Source organism: Eptatretus burgeri, chromosome 4 (genome assembly GCF_056783735.1).
Source record: "Eptatretus burgeri isolate ZD-2024b chromosome 4, Ebu_testis_v1, whole genome shotgun sequence".
In the NCBI taxonomy this organism is placed as follows: Eukaryota; Metazoa; Chordata; class Myxini; order Myxiniformes; family Myxinidae; genus Eptatretus; species Eptatretus burgeri.
This window is the reverse complement of record NC_140964.1, coordinates 118,337,894-118,355,587: the sequence shown is the minus strand read 5'-3', so window position 1 is coordinate 118,355,587 and position 17,694 is coordinate 118,337,894. Positions and strand designations below refer to the sequence as shown.

Here is a 17,694-nt window from a genome sequence, read left to right as displayed (position 1 = left end):
TTGCAGTCGAGTTGTAAAAATAACATTTGTGATCCATGTAAACCCTCTGTGTCTCTTTACCAAGATTAGTTTATTTTTGCCTGCCCCGAGTGTTTTCTTTCAGGTGACATGTGTGTTTGGCATTGTTTTGACTTTCTTCACTCGACTCTGTTTGTTTTATTTGCTTCTTGTTTTCTGTTGTCACTGTGGCGAATGTGGAACGAAGCTGGATGATTGGCAGGATAGCGTTTTGTCTAATTCTTGTCTGACTTTTTTGCAAAACGTTTTGAAATCCATTTATCCCACTCCATTGACAGAGGAGAAGAGAGAGAAGGAAAAGTGAAACGGGGTGCAGTGGGCAGGGAATTATGATTGTGAAGGAGAATGAAACCTGACACCATTTTGCGAATGCAAGATCCAGTTGATCTCTTATCTGACACTAGGCATAGAGACATAGTAAAGATGCAGCTGTATGATCGTGTGCTGTGAGGCCACCAGCCTTGATTTGCAATTTGTGTGAACCCAAAGCATCAAGATCACGACGTCCTGCTTCCCTGTGCCATCCGTGTGCTGCCACGATCCTGTGTACGACTGGTTTGAAAGCCTTGCCCGTTGCCTACATTGGAATGTCCGCAAGCGGCAAGGTTGGCTGTGCGACACTGAGCTTTCCACGAGCTCCGACGACGAGCGTGCGTGACAGTGCGTACACCTGACAATTTTCCAAGCTATGTTATGTCAGTTGGTCATTCTTCATTGCAAAAATGCTATTTCGATTTTCTTGCCCACATCAAATCGTCACTTGAGATTCAAAAGTAAACATTTCTAGGGTGTTATTTAAAAAAAAATTCTTTACAAAGCTTCATCCTTTGAACTAATGGATAAATAAACACATGCATTGATGAAAGTAGTTTTATTTCAATCGTTTGTATGTTACGAGAAATAAATGTCGCAAATTATTGCAAGTTTGATTTCTCCTTCGCTTTATTTTTTTTTTTTTTAAAAAGCTTTTTCCAGCGTAGTTTTTGTTTTCCGAACATCTGTCAGGCAACATTGTTGAATTTTCTTTGATGCTGTGATCTCGGATTCTGAATGTCAATCATTAAATATGTTAATCTGTCTCGATACTCAAAAACGATTGAAATCTTTTTTTCAAGCTATTTATTGCAGAGCTATCATGTGATTTGGTTAATTAAAGCTTTTATCACCCTCAAAATGACATTTGAGTGACTTTGCACTAGTTTTGTGCTTTATTGCTCTTTGTGGGACCACAAGAGAGTGAATGGGATTGATTGCAGGCATTCCCATAACCCATTGATTTTCAGATGTTATTCTATCGTCATTGCATTCGACTTTGTCATTCCAATCTTCACAATGTAGCATTTTAGCTTCCATAGAATGCTATTTTATTTCAGTAATATGGCTATCGTTATTGGCTTCGTTCCTTTTGGCTGTTTAGCGACCTTCAGAAGTTGCAGAAAGGTGATTATTGGTCTTCCCGCTCCACGCAGGGCCCCGACTCTGTGAATGTTCAGTGCTGCACTATCGGCCACGAGATGGCATAATTATCCCATCGATACACAACAGAGCGGGCGAGGTTTTGGCTCCAAGTGCAATCTTTGATGTAAATGCCCCCGAAAAGTATTTTATTAAAAATACATAAACGCACTGTTGATAATCAGAGATTTTATATGTGTCCATGTTTTTTTCTATGAGATGCTACGTTTGTAACTCTTTGTACATTGTGCAAAAATGCTGTGCTTTTTTTTTTTTTGTCGTCATAATGTAATAAAGAATGGAAATCTGATGCTCTATCCTTTGAGCCAAACTGGCTTGTCTGAGACTGGTTGAACTTTGTTTAACAAATCCCAAAACGAGACGGAGCATTTATCAATGCGGAGTCTCGCCAGGATGTTTGACCCAGTGACCCCTTTCACAAATTGGGGGTTTAATGTTAAAGTTTATCACGCACGTGATATTACACACATGCACACAGTCACCCACACACATCTCCTATCGGGATGACAAGCCAACCCCTAACAGGATGTAAAAAAACACTCATGTCAGAGCAGCTGCACACCCAAAGGCACAACAAAGTATGTAGAGGAATCCACCGACACATCTGTGTAAATTTCAATATCCCAATTACAGAAAACGCATGGAAACATGCACCAAAAGCAATCACTGAAAACAAGGATGTCATGCTCACGCACGACTTAATGATCCCATCAAGCGTGAACATAGAAAGCAAAGCCTTGTGACTGGACATTGTTCTCAGGAACAAAAAGGAAAAGACATCATTGCTGATTGAGATATCAGTACCCAGCAATTTTGGCTTAACTAACACACAAATCAAGAAAATGACCAAATACCAGGACCTCAGAAGTGAGATCAAGAGATCTTGGAAGCTGAAGAGCGTCAAAATTGTTCCAATGATCATCGAAGCAACGGGAATGATTAAAAAATAACCTGACTGAGATCTTAAAAAAAAACATCCCTGGGAATATTACTACAAACCAACTGCAGTTGGAAGCTGTCCGGGGCTTGGTGACGATCCTCAAAAGAGCCCTCGGAATTACAATAGTAGGGACTGTTTTAAAACGACATGATTGAAGAAAAGTTCAAATGAAGGATTTGCTTCTACATGTCGATGTTTCAGCACACAACACTTTGGTGCTGCAAAAAATGTTAGAAATTATGTTCGAAACCCTTCCTCGTTTCCCTCATCCTAATTCACAGGCCTTCTCTGACTTGTTTCCTTTGGCCACTGCTGAAGGAAAACACCTGCAAACTTGTCTTCAAGATTGATGGAGTTATAAATGCTGTGGGGAAAAAATATCTTGGAAGAAGGTCTCATGCTCAATGGCAGGTGAAGCTCTCCATCACCCTCTCCCCACTCCCCTCCCACCACCCCACTCCTGCCTAAATCATCAATTTCAAGTTGATAAACCCTATTGTTACCCCTGCCACCGAAGATGAAGGAGGTTATGTTTTCATCCCTTTCTGTCTGTCTGTCTGTGTGTAGGATATCTCAAAAAGTTGTGAACGGATCTGGATGAAACTTGGTGGACAGGTTCGGTGTGTGACAAGGACGAACTGATTAGATTTTGGTGAAGATCCGGATCTGATAATTTTTCAAGTGATTCTTCACCATTGAGAGCTTGGGCCAAATATTATAAATAGCACGATATCTCAAAAAGTTGTGGATGGATTCGGATAAAACTTGGTGGACACCTTGTGTGTGGCAAGGACGAATTGATTCGATTTTGGTGAAGATCTGAATCAGAATCTGGATACGAGTTGTTTAATTTTTTAAGTGATTCTTCACCAGTGAGACATCGGGCCAAAAACGATATACGGCATGATATTTCAAAAACGTATTGGGCCCGATATGTTCTCGTGAATCGGGCATTGTGGGGTGGAGGTATGCGTTCTACCGAGAGCCCTTCTAGTTTATCTTGAAAAATAACCCAATAGGTTTCATGTCTCAATTAGCTCTTGCAATTCTTTAACAATACTCCTGCCATATTTTTAATTCACATCGTTTTTGCACTGTAATCAAGGTCACAGCTACCAGAAATACATTCACTGGACCAAAGATTGTATCCCCATTCATTTAGTGTCGGGCCTTGAAAATGGACTCTGGGTTGCAGTCCACAAACTTCACTCTTCAGGGATTGCAGTCATTTCATATTGCTGTCTGGATAGGATTGCTACAGGGATGGAGAGGAAAGGTTGGCTACAGGGGTAGAGAGGCGAATAGGAATTTTGGGGTGGAAAGGAGAGGAAATGAAGAGAATGGGCATGGAGGTAGGCGGTATGGAGGTGGAGATGAGGGGTATGGTGGTGGAAGGAGAAAAGAGGAGGGGTACGGAGGTGGCAAGGAGAATTGGGGAGGGGTAAGGGGAGGAGAGGAGGAGTACGTGGGTGGAGAAGAGGGATACAGGGTAGATTGGGGATATGGGATGGGAAGTGGTAGGCCTTTTGGGGCAGTAATACGAAGAAAGGAGAGGGTATCATTACCGATTTCTCATGCGCATATTAGTTGTGGATGCAAATCATCTGAATCCAGCCACCGATTGGGCATCCTCAGTCGTGCAAGTTCTTTATTTGGCTAGTCTAAACTTTTATCACCTTACAAGACGTTCATCCGAAGCTCTTTGTGCTGGCACCCCTTCCACTCTTCGATGTTGTGGAAACCAAGACCCTTAAAATTATTGGAATCTCTGGCGATGAAGTGGAGATCTCTGAGCATGTTACTCTCGCATAACAGACAGGTTGGTGGTCTCTGTCTGCTATTGCCTCCTCTTCTTGTAACCCCCCCTGCCTTTCCTTGCTCTGACCCCCCCCCCAGCTTTTACCCTATTTCGCAGGTTGCTTCTGGGTGCATATGGTCTTCCAGTAGCCCACTTCTGGTGAAACGCGACCTAAAATCCAGGCCGACTGCATTTGTTCCTCTTTGCTCTCGTTTGTGGAACCAACTTGCTCAGTCTTTTCAATGCCATTCTTCCCTCCAAGACATCAAGACAGATGTTCACCACAACCACCATTTCTCTGAGGCTCTTCCTCATGTTACTCATCCATACTCATGATCTTTTGTCCCCTCATTAACTCTCCTGAAGCACACACCCCATTCCTTCCCAGTTTATTGTTTTCTGTCCCCTCTCCCTCACCCTTTCTCTTTTTTTGTTCCATTTACGTTTTGTTGCAGATTTTACTTTCCTTATCTTGTGCTTGAGCTTGTATATCCAATGTGTCCTTCTCATCTCCTTGTCTTTCATCTCATTCCCCTTGGGTCCCTCTACCCTGCTGTTTGTGACATTTAATGTGTGTTCCCCCCCCCCCCCCCCATTTCCACTTTGTTGTGGTCTGTTCTTTGCTCTAGCTCTTCCATGAACCGAGGCTTGATGTACAAACAAATTTACCCCCCTTTTCAGGTGAGAAGCCACATGTGCTGGTAATTTCTGATCAATTTATTTTGAATTGGTTAAGTTATCAATAGATACCCTTTTCAGTAGATGCAGTCATTTCTTCTTCCTTTTCTTCTTTTTTTTTCAATCAATACTTTCTACGAAGCTCATCATTATCGGTACTTGAATAATATTTTACATGTAAGTTTAAATATTACACTTATGTGGGACAAGTTCACCATGATTGTTTTTCTGTGTCATGAAATGTTAAAAGTAACTCGGACCTTTTTAAATTCAATGGTCAACGTCACTTGGACCTCATTTCTTCAGAGTGCGTCACAATTTTGCCTGTAAATGTAAATTGATCCATTTTCTTTCCTGTATATAAAATACTAGCGGGGAATGCTTGCACATCGTAAGCAAGAAGGAACCGTGCTTTCCCGCTGTCTCCGGTCACTCGCGTGCATTTGATTATTTATTTATTTATTTTCTTGCTTTTTTTTTTCATTTATGGATGCTTTCTATTCCGATGATGGTTCTGTGATTATTTTTTTCATGGTTTATTGGCTTCAATGTCCATCGGCACACAAAATTACTGCGCTTCCCCATTGACTCGGGTCGCTTACCTGCATTAATTTTTTTCATTTATTTTTTTTCATTTATTTATAATTTCACTTATGGATGTTTTTACAATGGTTGTGTGATTTTCTCCCCCCAGTGTATTGGCTTCGATGTCCATCGGCACACAAACTCTCAGCTTTCTACATCACCTGGAAGGTACCGATCTTTAATGTCAGTCAGTGAGTCTATGGTTAGAATGAGCTTTATATGTTAGATATACATTACTATTGTTAAACCCTGGACTACGATAGACTGTGGGAGTACTATAATTGAAAGAATACTATGTGAGTAATGTGGGAAGTAATGTTAAACAAGATATAACGTTATAGTTCTAGGAATAAAAAAAGGAGTGCTGTTTTAAAAAAAAAACAAAAAACATTAGAGAGACAAGAGTACTACAAATAACTACAGGGTATTGTAAGCATTCCATAAGACATTTCCATAAGGTGTGGATGACTCGTTCAGACAAGGTAGAACTTTGCGTGCATTGAAGGACATATTCGGGAGTGGAATGGAAGGGCATGGAGATGCAGAGGAGGGGTATGGAGGTGGAGAAACGGGTTATGGGGTGATGACGAATATGTGCTGGAGTATGGAGCACGATGAAGGGTTGCCCTATTGGTATTAAGTTGACGAATGGGTGGAGGTGTATGAATTAGGGTCAATTCACTGGGGAAACACAAGGTGGGAGTGCAAGGATTGGAGCTGGAAGAAGTTTGCCGCTGTGGGATAATGAAGGCTCCAGCCATTCTGTTATAAACGGGGCAACAAGGTGAGGTCCTGATATGGAAGGAGTCGCAGATGCTGCTTTGTACGCTGCACGTTCTGGGGACACGCTCATGTTACGCGCATTGCATGGGAAGCACGGACCCGAGTGTCTGTCAGTCATCAAGGACCAGCTTGGAGCGAGCCTTGCACACCACGCAGCCCGAGCCGGACGGATCACAACCCTGCGATTTCTGCTCACGGAGGCCGGACTCTGCGGCACTGAGCGAGCACAGAGCGGAGCTACGGCGGCGCATGATGCGGCGGCAACAGGACAGCTGGAATGCGTGCGCTGGATGCTGGAGAGTGGAACATTTCCCGCAATGGTAATACTCTCCCTCTACATGACTATACCACCACTCCACATAATTTACCTACAGAATTTATCTTTCTGACTTAGCTGGTAAAAATGTGGTGAATGGCAAATACCATGGTAATCAAAGGTAGTATTTGTATCATGATATACATGGTAAGGAATCTTGAAGGAGGAGGTTATTTGGCCCATCATGCGGTGCTATGTCAACACCGCAATCATCCATTCTATCGGTTTATTCATTTGAGGGTGAAGGAGGGGTAGGAAGGACCACTTCTCCTCCACCCTCAATCCCCCAGAGAATGGTTTTTACCCAAGTCTTTCACTCAGAGAATAGTTAATGCATGGAATGGTCTCCCGAGAAAGGTAGTGACAGCAGAAATATTCGACAGATTTAAATTGGGATTGGATAGATATTGAGATGTGTCGCAGATAGAGGGGTACAGGGATATTGGTAGGACTTGTAGGGTGTGTGTGTGTGTGTGTGTGTGTGTGTGTGTGTGTGTGTGTGTGTGTGTGTGTGTGTGTGTGTGTGTGTGTGTGTGTGTGTGTGTGTGTGTGTGTGTGTGTTGGTTTCTGGTGTTGGTGTAACACAGGTATTATGGGCAGGTTACACCTTCTGAAACCCACAAATGGAGATCACAACCAATGACACACATGCACGGCGGAGGATACTTTGAGACCTGGAGGGCTCCGTTCCACCCGTCTCCCGCTGCGTGGGGGACAGGCTCATAGCATTTGGGATAGAGATGTTGAATATGGTGAAGACAATTGGATATGAGATGTGCGAGGGTATTTGTTTGTCGTATATTTTTTTGTGGGATATTTTAAAGTCAGTTGAAATTTGTTAACCAGAGTTTCCCCTTTATTACTTCAACATTGTGCTTTTAACTCCAATCTTCTCTAAAGTGCCATTGATTTCCTTACGCTGACTTATCTTCAAACATCGGTTTGTAGAGTAACATCCATGAAGTCATCGGACTCCTTGTGCTTTACAACTTGTGTCTACAATTACAAAACAAAACTTCTCACCCCGACAGGACCAAGACGGCACAGGAGCTACTATTTTGCACCTTGCAGTTCGCTTTGGCCATACCCAGGTGGTGCGCTGGTTGCTGCTTGAACAAGGTGGTCGTCCTGAGCTCGTCAGGGAGCAGACAACCACAGGTGCCCTAGCCGTTCACTACGCGGCTGCACGTGGGGATCTTACCACCATTCGCCTCCTCCTCTCTGCTGCCCCTGAGTAAGTCTATCGACCTTTAAAATCTCATTTTAGAGGTGTTAAAGTTTTGGGCCTTGATAGTAAAGCTACACCAAAAGTATACCATAAACAAGTACATGATACAAAATGGGTGTGAACAATAACCTACAACCTGGCATTTCCATAAAGATAGAGTTCAATATAAATTGGTCTTACAATGTAAACCTACCCATTTATAATAAGTTTCACTCAATTCTGTCAAATAGCAGGTTGTGATTCCCTCACCCATTCAAATGAGGAGCCACTGGTGAAGACCATTTAGGACTAAATCAGAATTTTAATTGTAGAATGAGGCTTTTATTGTATTTCCAAGCATGGGAATATATGGTTTAGGGAACTATGTTTCTCCTCCTTCTCCTCCTCCTCCTTCTCCACCTCCCCTCCTCCTCCCATATTCCTGTGGGGTTGGCTGCAGGGGAATTTTTACCCCAAGTCTTTCACGAACCGACTTGTTAGGCCTGACGCTCGCCGAGATAGTTAAGGCAGGAATTTGTTGTTTTTGTTCATGCTGTGCCAGCGATAGCTTGCCTACCCTTTGCGAAGGACATTGTGGGATCTTTAACAGCTACATACTTATGCCAACAGATGGGACACCCAGTTTTAGGTCCATCAGAGGGATGGCACACACACACACTGATGAATCTCCCTGCCTGTGAAACACCAGGATGGTATTTTATAGCTCGGTCGAGATTTGAACAAAAGGTAGACAGCTTAGAAGTGAGTGTGCATACCTTTAGGCCATCCTGTCAGCCCTTCTCCCACTTGTGTAACAAATATCTGAGTCCTTCATGAGAATTGAGATGTTTAGGCTTTAGCGCCAATGCAGACTCTACCCGAGATAAGACAATGTCTAAACTCTGTCTTTGCCTCCAAATCGTGTGTACCCAACCCATCTTGTTCTGTCGCCATATTAAGACAAGAGTCCATTAGACATACCCACTGTCAACTGGACTCTTGTCTTTCTAACCCAAGAAGGTCGAGGAAGTTCTGTCCGGCCTTAACCCGGCCTCGTTGATGGACGCAGATGGTATCAGTGCCCATGCTCTCAGATACAGCTCTGCCGTTCTTGCTTCCTCTTTGTCTGTCCTATTCATTCTGTCCTTCTTTGGCCGCCTCCTCTCTGCAGGGAAGTCAGCAAACATTACTGCCATCCGCTAAAAGGGTGCAAATACATACCATACCAATTATCGGCAATTGAGCTTGCTTGCTTCCAATTACAAGCAAAGTCATGGAATCTATCATTGCTTCTGACATCAAGTCGATCCTGTTTTTTCACAGTCTGATCTCTGAGCATCATTTTGGATTCTGTCCCAGTCAAGCAACTCAGGACATGATGCTTTGCTGCTCCTCTCTCAGCAATGATTTGAAGCCCTCAATCTCGCACAATAGGTGATATATCGAGCATTCGACACAGCCTAGTATCCTGCTTTGCTTGTGGAGCGCTCTGCTTGTGGCATGGAAGACCGCCTTCATTCCTCGATTTATGACTTCCTCCATTCATTCAGTCCATGTATGGCCATCAATCGATCCCTCTATTCCCCTCCCCAGCGGAGGGTGGAGTTCCCGAAGGCAGTATTTTGGGCTTAGTCTTGTTCCTCATCTCCATAAATGACCTCTCGAATGCTGTAGAAACCTCTTTTCCTTATTGCAGATCACTGCACATTGCGTAAGACAGTGCCCCCTCCCTCTGTTAGGTAGATTGTAGCTGTGTCTCTCCCTGCTGATTTGGAAATGATTAAACATGCCCTTCAATCCTGGAAAATCTCACAGTCTCACCCAATTGCTCCGGATGGATTGTCAGTCACCTATTTATGAGTCCTCAACCGGTTTCACCAGATGGGATAATAGTGTCGTGTCCAGTGGGTTTGTCCCTTCCTGGATGGATTGCCAGACAGTTCTCCCTCGGAGGCGAATACGTGATCCTTGGAGATTAATGGCATGCGCGACAGGAGGGCGGCGAGGATGGAGGCACATGGGTTTATATTCGAACCCACGACAAGTAGACGACACAAGCAACTTAAATAAATACGGGGTTTAATAAAAAGCCAAACCCGCGCTCCGTACGAAGTTTCTACAGTGAGGGTTTGTTAGGACTTCAATATATCCAGTGTTCACAATGTGATTTATCGAATTTCTTTATATACAATGTTTGTTGTTACATTTTTTGTGTCAAATGCACCTTCTGAGGTAGTCAGCATCTGCAGAAGAGGGTTTCACATTGCAGACGCTGTTTTCTAGGAGTGGCATTGTGCCTCTCAGCGGTGACGTCACACGTCGCCATGTAAAAATTAGAAAATCGACAAAAATTCCCAAACCTGTCCATCTGGCGCGATCTCACATAGCCCATGCTGTTCATTAGACCACAGACCACCTGCATGCCGAAAGTGGCGACAATCCGTCCGGCAGTTTCGGCGGAGATACGTCCACAACATATGGCTTCGCGTATTAATATAGTAATAGAAATATTTGCAATGGTAATAATTCAAAACGGGATAATAATGAAACGTGAGGTAAGCTACATTACTATTGGAGGCGCCTCCATACAGATTTTAATACAGACAAGGGACAAAATAAATAAAGTAAATTCCTCCCTTTCTCTTGGTACTTAGTTGTGTGCCCAGAGATGAGTTTGTCGAGCTTGAGCTTCACCAAACCGCATCGTCACTGCACGGGAAAACACTCCCAAAAATGGCGCCAAGCCGCTCTCTTGGCGGGAAGCGTACAAGAGGTTGTTTGGACGGTGATATTCAACACCAGTGTTCAGAAACCGCTGTACAGCTTCTTTTCATGATCGCACTTGCCGATGCCGCTCCTCTGCAAGATGGCGCCGCCTTCTTCCCCGATGGCCAAACATGAGTCTCCAAGGCACGGTTTCACACGACCCAGCATGGCCAGCGTTTTGCTCCATCATGCGGGCAAATCTGCCTTGGCACCAACATGAAAATTGTGCAGCCTTCTTCACCGTGTCGAGGGGAAGCCAGAAACACGAGACCTCCATCTCCAAGCACGTACCTCACAGAGTCTCTCTTCCTGCTCCCGCTTCTCCCTACTCCGATCCTAACTCTCCTCTCCTCTCTGATGTCACGCTCATTAATAATCCACTACAGGGGCGTAGTTTACTAGTCGTCATTCCTGGAGGCCGGGTTTTCGCCTGCTTGGAAATGTCCGGCTCTGTTGTTCTTTTAAGGAAGTGATTCCTTCCTTTTTATCGCCGGTCTTGAAATGCACAAACATAGGAAAAGGTCACAGGGGGCAATCACATAGTGGGAGAAATTAGCCTTAGACCCTACCTAACTTAACACAGCACCACCCAACCCCCCTCCCGTGTGGTGACATGAAACACTTAAGCTCACAGTTTCCCGACTTAATTTACATTGAGATGTCTCCTACACGCCCACGGACCAAGCTATACTCTACACAATTCTACCTTTTCTCTGAAATTCCTCCATCTCCCCCACAACCATAACAATAGGTTTGCTGTCCGTCTGTCTGTCCATCCTACCTGTGGTTTGTCAGACTTAACTGAAACTTGGTACCTGGTTTTATTATGATAAGATACAGAACAAGTTCAAGTTTCAGGACATTTCATCGATTTTTCACAGAGTTATGCCCTTTGTGGACTTAGAAAACATCACATCGGTAAGGACATGCATTGCAAAGCAATTGTCGCTCTTGCTTCCTTAGGCATCCACTGGAAGACGTTCAGTCTCTGAAACGAATAGACCTCACCATTAGCCATGACCTGTCTTGGGCCAATCTCATAGCAAATCCTGGCTCCAAAGCCAGCTGCAGACTGGACATCCTCCATTGATATTTGAAAATTAGAGCAAGTCACAGTCTGCAAGGCCTTTGTCCGTAGCTCAGTGAAGTACTTCCATGCACTGGTAGTAGCCCATCATCATATTTACCTTTCCTGGATTCTGTGGAATTTAAAGGTCTTAGAATTACTGGAACCTCCTATGATTAGGCCAAAGCACAAGCTCTGTTGCTGTCACATCTTAGGCAGGTCGGTGGTCTCTCTGTTTTCCACCATCTATTTTCCAATAAAGTTCCCTCTGCTCCCACAATCCTCCGACCCTCCCTCCCCCTCCCTCCCTAACCCCCTCCAGGTTTGGCTTCCAAAATCCAAGCCAACTGCACACCTCAACTCATTTATTCCTCCCTTCTCCTGTCTATGGAACCACCTTCCAGAGGCTGTTCTGTGCCACTTTTTCTTCCTTCCAGCACTTCAAGTAAAACAGTGCATTGGCATCCCTTGTCATCCCCAGTTCTGACCCATGATCTACTTACTGTACAAGGTGTTTCAAAAGTCCAGCATCATAAGGAAATTTATTTTATAACTTTGTTGTAGTAATTGCTCAGATTGCGAGCCATTGGCATGCAAACGCATATCAATTCTTGTATGCAAGTTTCTTTGAACGTTTCTTAACATTGACACCGATTTTAGCACATTTGTTTCTCATTTCCTTGTTTCGATCTTCATAGTACGTGGTCTCATTGTATAAACCACTGATTCCAGGTGTCACCAAAGAAAAAAGTCAATTGACGTTAAATTTGGACTACGTGCGGGCCATTCTATCAGTCGATGACATCACATCCACTTCAAAAGCATAATCTCAAAAAAAGATAACAGAAATTAAAAAAATATTTCATATCACTCCAGACTTTTGAGACACCTTGTAGTTTTACCCCCATTAACCTTTCCTAACCCATCTTGCTTGTTTCAGTTTCCAACCCAACCCTTGACATTTGTCCCGCTGTCAGTTCGATCTTGCGCTTCCATGAGCCTTGTTCCTGTAAATAATAAAAGGGCAGAGAAAGGTGTTAATCTTGCACGACTACTTTTAGTACATGAAGCAGATGGCCGTTCCAAGCAGTTGCTGCAGCATTCCAAACTCGGAGCTTCTCCTCACATGAGGACCTTTATCCCTGCGTCACATAGGGTAGAATGGGAGAGTACATCAGGACAACTCATCAGGCCTCTTAAGGACTTTGCCAATTACAACTTGCATTGAACATTATGGCTTATATCTATGACTATGACGACTACTACTATAATCGCCACAATTATACCCACCTTCTTGTGGTTTTGGCCGAAGTCTTTCATGAAATGGCTGACTGAAGGTGGCAAGAAATCTGTTCGGGTGCTGGTGCTAACTCACCTTCTCTTTGTGAAAGAACTAATGGTAACAGATGGGACGCCCACTTTAACAGCCTTCTCTGTGACAGCACACTCAGTGGTGCAATACCCGACTTGCAAAGCACCCATCAGAAAGCTTTACAGTCGGCTTCGGAATCAAACCCAGATGAGACGACTCAAAGGCAAGTGAACATCCTGTAGGACCTTGTTACGTAGCTGTTCATGTCATATTAGTCTACATAGGCATAATCATGATTCTTTAGACACAGAATTAAATTCCTGAATTGCTACCTTGTTCTTCCTCACTTGTTATTCTTACACTCGTGCAATGTACATTCATAATACTGAACCCGGGGCAGAGTGATCCATCGAGATTGTATGTCCCATAAATATTTCAGTCATCATCGGGTTTCTATGAAGCTACCAGCAGGACGAGTGAGTAATTCGAACTGGGGGTGAACAAACATAACGTCCTTAAAAATTCCACATTTTATTTCCTTCGCTACAGGATAGGGTATTGCATTTGGGTCCGTTTGTCTGTTTGTCTGCACAGAACGTGAGTACGTCTATTAATTACGTACTTTGAAACGTCATTGTGTCTATTAAATACGTACAGTGCAATTGGAACATGGGTACATATATTAATTGCATACTAATTACGTCTTTTATTAATTGCGTAACAAACTGGCGCACAAGCACCATTCAAAACAAGTCCTGGCGAGGGTCTCCAATCTCCGATTGCTCCTTCTCGTTTTACATTTGAAAGGTAAAAGCATTTTGTGTACTTTCGATTGATATTTATGATAACTATCATGTTAATAACTGAAATGGTCTCAAATATGTGGGTAGAGGAGTTGTTAATAGACAGAAATGTAGGACAAAGGAACAACAGAGTCCATTTGGAGGAAATAGCACAACATGACCAGTGTGACCACTCGTCATTTTCAGAAATGCCAAGGTGAGCCAATGAAAAAAGCCAAGAATTCACAAGGTTTCGGAAAAGCGATGATAACAGAAAACCTATACGCCAAGAAAACCTAAAGAAAACCAAGACGCCAAGGTGAACAACGAGTAGCCAAGATCTTGTGAAAAAGCCAAGGAGTGGTCACACTGAACATGATGTGCGATTCAATTATCATCTCCTCCGATATTTTTCAATTACAATCCAAATGGACCCTTCTCCAAAATGAGAAGTGTCCGTTTGTTTTACTTCAATGCACTCCTGAACCGCCAGACAAAGTGAGTGGGAAACTGGTGGTTGTAATCGTACTAGGAATATCCATGGAAGGGTTTTAGGTGGTTAATGAAGGTCATAGTCCTGGGGGTTCAGGGTGGGGAAGACACCAATACTCCTGGTGTAAATATGTATGGTATGGCACTGTTCCCAGTGGAAGGGGGTATGACAGGTCATACTAAAGTATTATCGAGTGCACAGCCTTCCTTGCGAGGAATAATACACAGACACAGCAGAGGGAATTATGGAGGGAGGTAATCATGGCTGGAAGAACCTTACGGAGATGTTGAGGTCATGGAGAGATTCACTTACCTTGGCAGTGATGTCTCTGCTGGCTGTGAGTCAGAGGTCAATAGACGTCTGGGTCGGGCCTGGGGAGTCATGGATTCACTGGATCATGGGGTGTGGCGCTGCCGGTACCTGTGCGGGAGGACGAAAGTCCGAGTCTTCAGGTCCTGGGTGCTTCCAGTCTTGCTCTATGGATGTGAGACTTGGACTCTGACCAAGGATCTGAGACAGAGACTTAATTCCTTTGGTGCCAGGTTTCTTCGGAGAATCCTTTGCTATCGCTGGTCGAACTTTGTGTCCAACGAGCGGTTGCTGAGAGAGACTCAAATGAGATTTGTTACCTGCATGGTCCGTGAGCATCAGATGCGGCTGTATGGATATGTGGCTCGTTTTCCTGACGCTGATCCTGCTCACAAGATTCTCTCAGCGAGGGATCCTCATGAGTTGAGGAGGCCAATGGGCCGACCACGTGCCTCGTGGTTGCAGTAGGTTGATCGGCATCTCAAGGAGATGGGGATGGGCCAGGCATCTGCCTGGGGGATGGCCAGACGGAGGCCCCTGGAGTACCGGCGGAAAGTGGACGCAGCGACGCGCTGCTCTGGCCGATGCTCCCATACCTGACCTGACCAGCAGAGGGACTAGTACATGTCCCAACACACAGGTGATATGGAGAGCCAATTATTATTGTAAGTGACACAAATGGATAGTGAGTGGTGCTGTTGGCACCTTGGCAGCCGATAACTTGTATGTAATTATCGGATTTTAAACCCAGAAGCTAACTTAATCCTCTCGAGTGAAAAGCCCAATTATATGAAGGTCTCTTGTTATACATGGTGCGAGGTGAGGTAGACATAAGGGGGAAGGGCACCAGAAGTGTGTGTGGTGGGGGGGGTAGTTTTCTTCCTAAATTTTTGTGGGTTGTGGGTTGGGGGGGGGGAGGTTTTTTTGCCCCCCTCAAAAAAAAACAAGTGAGAGAGGGGGGGCAAGAAGAAAGAAAGAGTGATTAAAAAGGAGATAACAAGGAGCTGATGCTCTAGGCCCCCACCTCTTGGGCGGTATGAGGAATACATGTGTGTAATATCAAAGTTAAATCTTGGAACGGTTTCTTAAATATCACGTATCCATCGCAACATAATTCAGCCAATCAGAGCCGTGATCTAATCAGGTTCAGATAATGTCATGAGGAACATGTCTGCAATATGAAATCTAAATGTTCAGCAGTTTTTGAAATATCGCATACACAAGGGTACATGGACAGATGATCGGTCAGTCGGTTGGTCGGTCGGGCGGTCGGAGCTAATTTTAATGTCCCCGTCTCCGACCTTGTCGGAGGGGCCAGGACAAAGATACAAACCCTTCTCAAAGGAGTAGCTGGAGTGGAGAAAGGCATTCTTTATGCAAGGTATGGTCTCTATTTTTTGTTTGTTGTTGTGTCGCAATGCTGGTGATGAAAATTGAACTTCTAATGAGCTAGCTGGTTATAGAGAAGGGAGTTAAGCCCGGTGTGTTGCTTGCAAAGTATGATACTCGAGGGAAACCAATGTTGCCGAGGTGCCAGGGGAAAATGGGGAAGGGGCAGGATGGTGAGAGGAGAACGGCTCGAGAAGAAGGTAGGTGGGGGAGGGGGCAGTACGATGAGAGGACAAATGTGTGTTGAAGATAAAAGAAAATGTGAAACATTGGAACACAGACTCCACCCAGAAATTCTGTATATGTGCAGTGAGGAAAAAGATAGTCTCGTACAGAGGTAGGAATCTGTACAGAGTCAAGAAACTAAGGGGGTGTGCTACCTGTTTCTTCCAATGAAAAGATCAAGCTCCACAAAAGGAATATAAAGAATAAAAATTGGAGCAAAGAGGCGAGGGAAATCATCCTTCATTGTCGGGTTTATTCAGCCCACGAGCTTTGTAGGATGGATGGCAGGGGAAAACGATTCACGGAACAGTTGAGGAAAACTAACCTGGCCACCAGGTTAGTGACTGTTCCATTCTTTGCAGCAGCATTGCTCATTCAAGAAAAAATTAAAGGCAAACATCACCACAAGAAAAATAAACCAGGCCCTGCAGACAAAGACCAAGCACCACCATGTAAATGGAGATGGACGACAGAGAGAGAGAGAGAGAGAGAGAGAGAGAGAGAGAGAGAGAGAGAGAGAGAGAGAGAGAGAGAGAGAGAGAGAGAGAGAGAGAGAGAGAGAGAGAGAGAGAGAGAGAGAGAGAGAGAGAGAGAGAGAGAGAGAGAGAGAGAGAGAGAGAGAGAGAGAGAGAGAGAGAGAGAGAGAGAGAGAGAGAGAGAGAGAGAGAGAGAGAACGAGAACACACTGATGAAGGAAACGGGACAAATGTAGCAGTTCATAAGAGGAAACTGAAGTCCAAAGCTAATGAAGAGAATCCCCCCCCCCAAAAACAAAAAACAAAACAAATATATGGTATATGGCCAAGGACAATGACTGAGAGGTAATGGTTGCTGAAAACAAACAAACGATAAATTATATAGCAAGGAATATAAAAAATATATATTCAAAAAAGTCAACCATGTGAGAAAACTATATCAGATGTTTGAAAACAACTCAAAAAGATTCTACTGCGAATGAGGGAAACAAAAGCAAGATTTATCAAGTGCCCCTGAGGAGGATTGACTTGAATTTTAAAAAAAGGAATTTATGAAGACCCAAAAGAACAAACAAGCAGTCATAGACTGGTACTTACGAAATCGTCAACTTGACCTCTGACCTTGTCTAGTAAAAGCTGTCTCTAGAGAAGGTAGCGACGCAAACCAGAAGTTTCTGCGATGATTCTGTACCAAACCATCAAAAATCGTAACGTCGACTGAAGCAAAAATCTCCATTTCTCCACGCAATTATTTTATATTATTTTATATTATTTTATCAGTCACAAAACCGTAATATTCGGCCATCCACCAACAATCTTGACATAATCCGACGGCTTAGCGAGTAAGGCATGCGACGATAACCTTTATTGGGATAAAAAATGACTTTTAAACACCATCTTTATCGAAAACACCGTCAGCGCGCACACGCAAAACCTTTCCGTGGTCAACGCCGCCTCTGCTCAAGTGCACTGCACCACGTGACGACCCGTGACGCGCGAGTGAAATATTTTTTATACAATCTTAAAACGTCTCCAAAACATCCGATTTTTACCAGAATTTCGACAACCAAGTTTT

The 17,694-nt window shown here is 43.9% G+C and overlaps 2 protein-coding genes across 7 annotated transcripts in view; both read left to right on the top strand.

Moving 5' to 3' along the window:
- NADK (NAD kinase) overlaps positions 1-1,790 on the top strand; it is a 74,183-nt gene extending 72,393 nt beyond the window's left edge. For 2 of the 4 annotated variants that reach the window (XM_085879846.1, XM_085879844.1), the window contains exon 11: positions 508-963. In XM_085879846.1, the coding sequence (XP_085735972.1) occupies positions 508-676 (169 nt within the window). In that variant the 3' untranslated portion in view covers positions 677-963. Of the gene's footprint in view, positions 1-296; positions 964-1,487 lie in introns of those variants that run through there. The other 2 variants (XM_085879845.1, XM_085879848.1) reach the window with 2 other exon arrangements.
- Positions 1,791-4,422: 2,632 nt separating this feature from the next.
- Positions 4,423-17,694, top strand: part of ESPN (espin) — a 118,833-nt gene continuing 105,561 nt past the window's right edge. For 2 of the 3 annotated variants that reach the window (XM_085879841.1, XM_085879840.1), the window contains exons 1-2: positions 4,423-6,598; positions 7,626-7,828. In XM_085879841.1, the coding sequence (XP_085735967.1) occupies positions 6,293-6,598; positions 7,626-7,828 (509 nt within the window). In that variant the 5' untranslated portion in view covers positions 4,423-6,292. The remainder of the gene's footprint in view (positions 6,599-7,625; positions 7,829-17,694) is intronic. The other variant, XM_085879843.1, reaches the window with a different exon arrangement.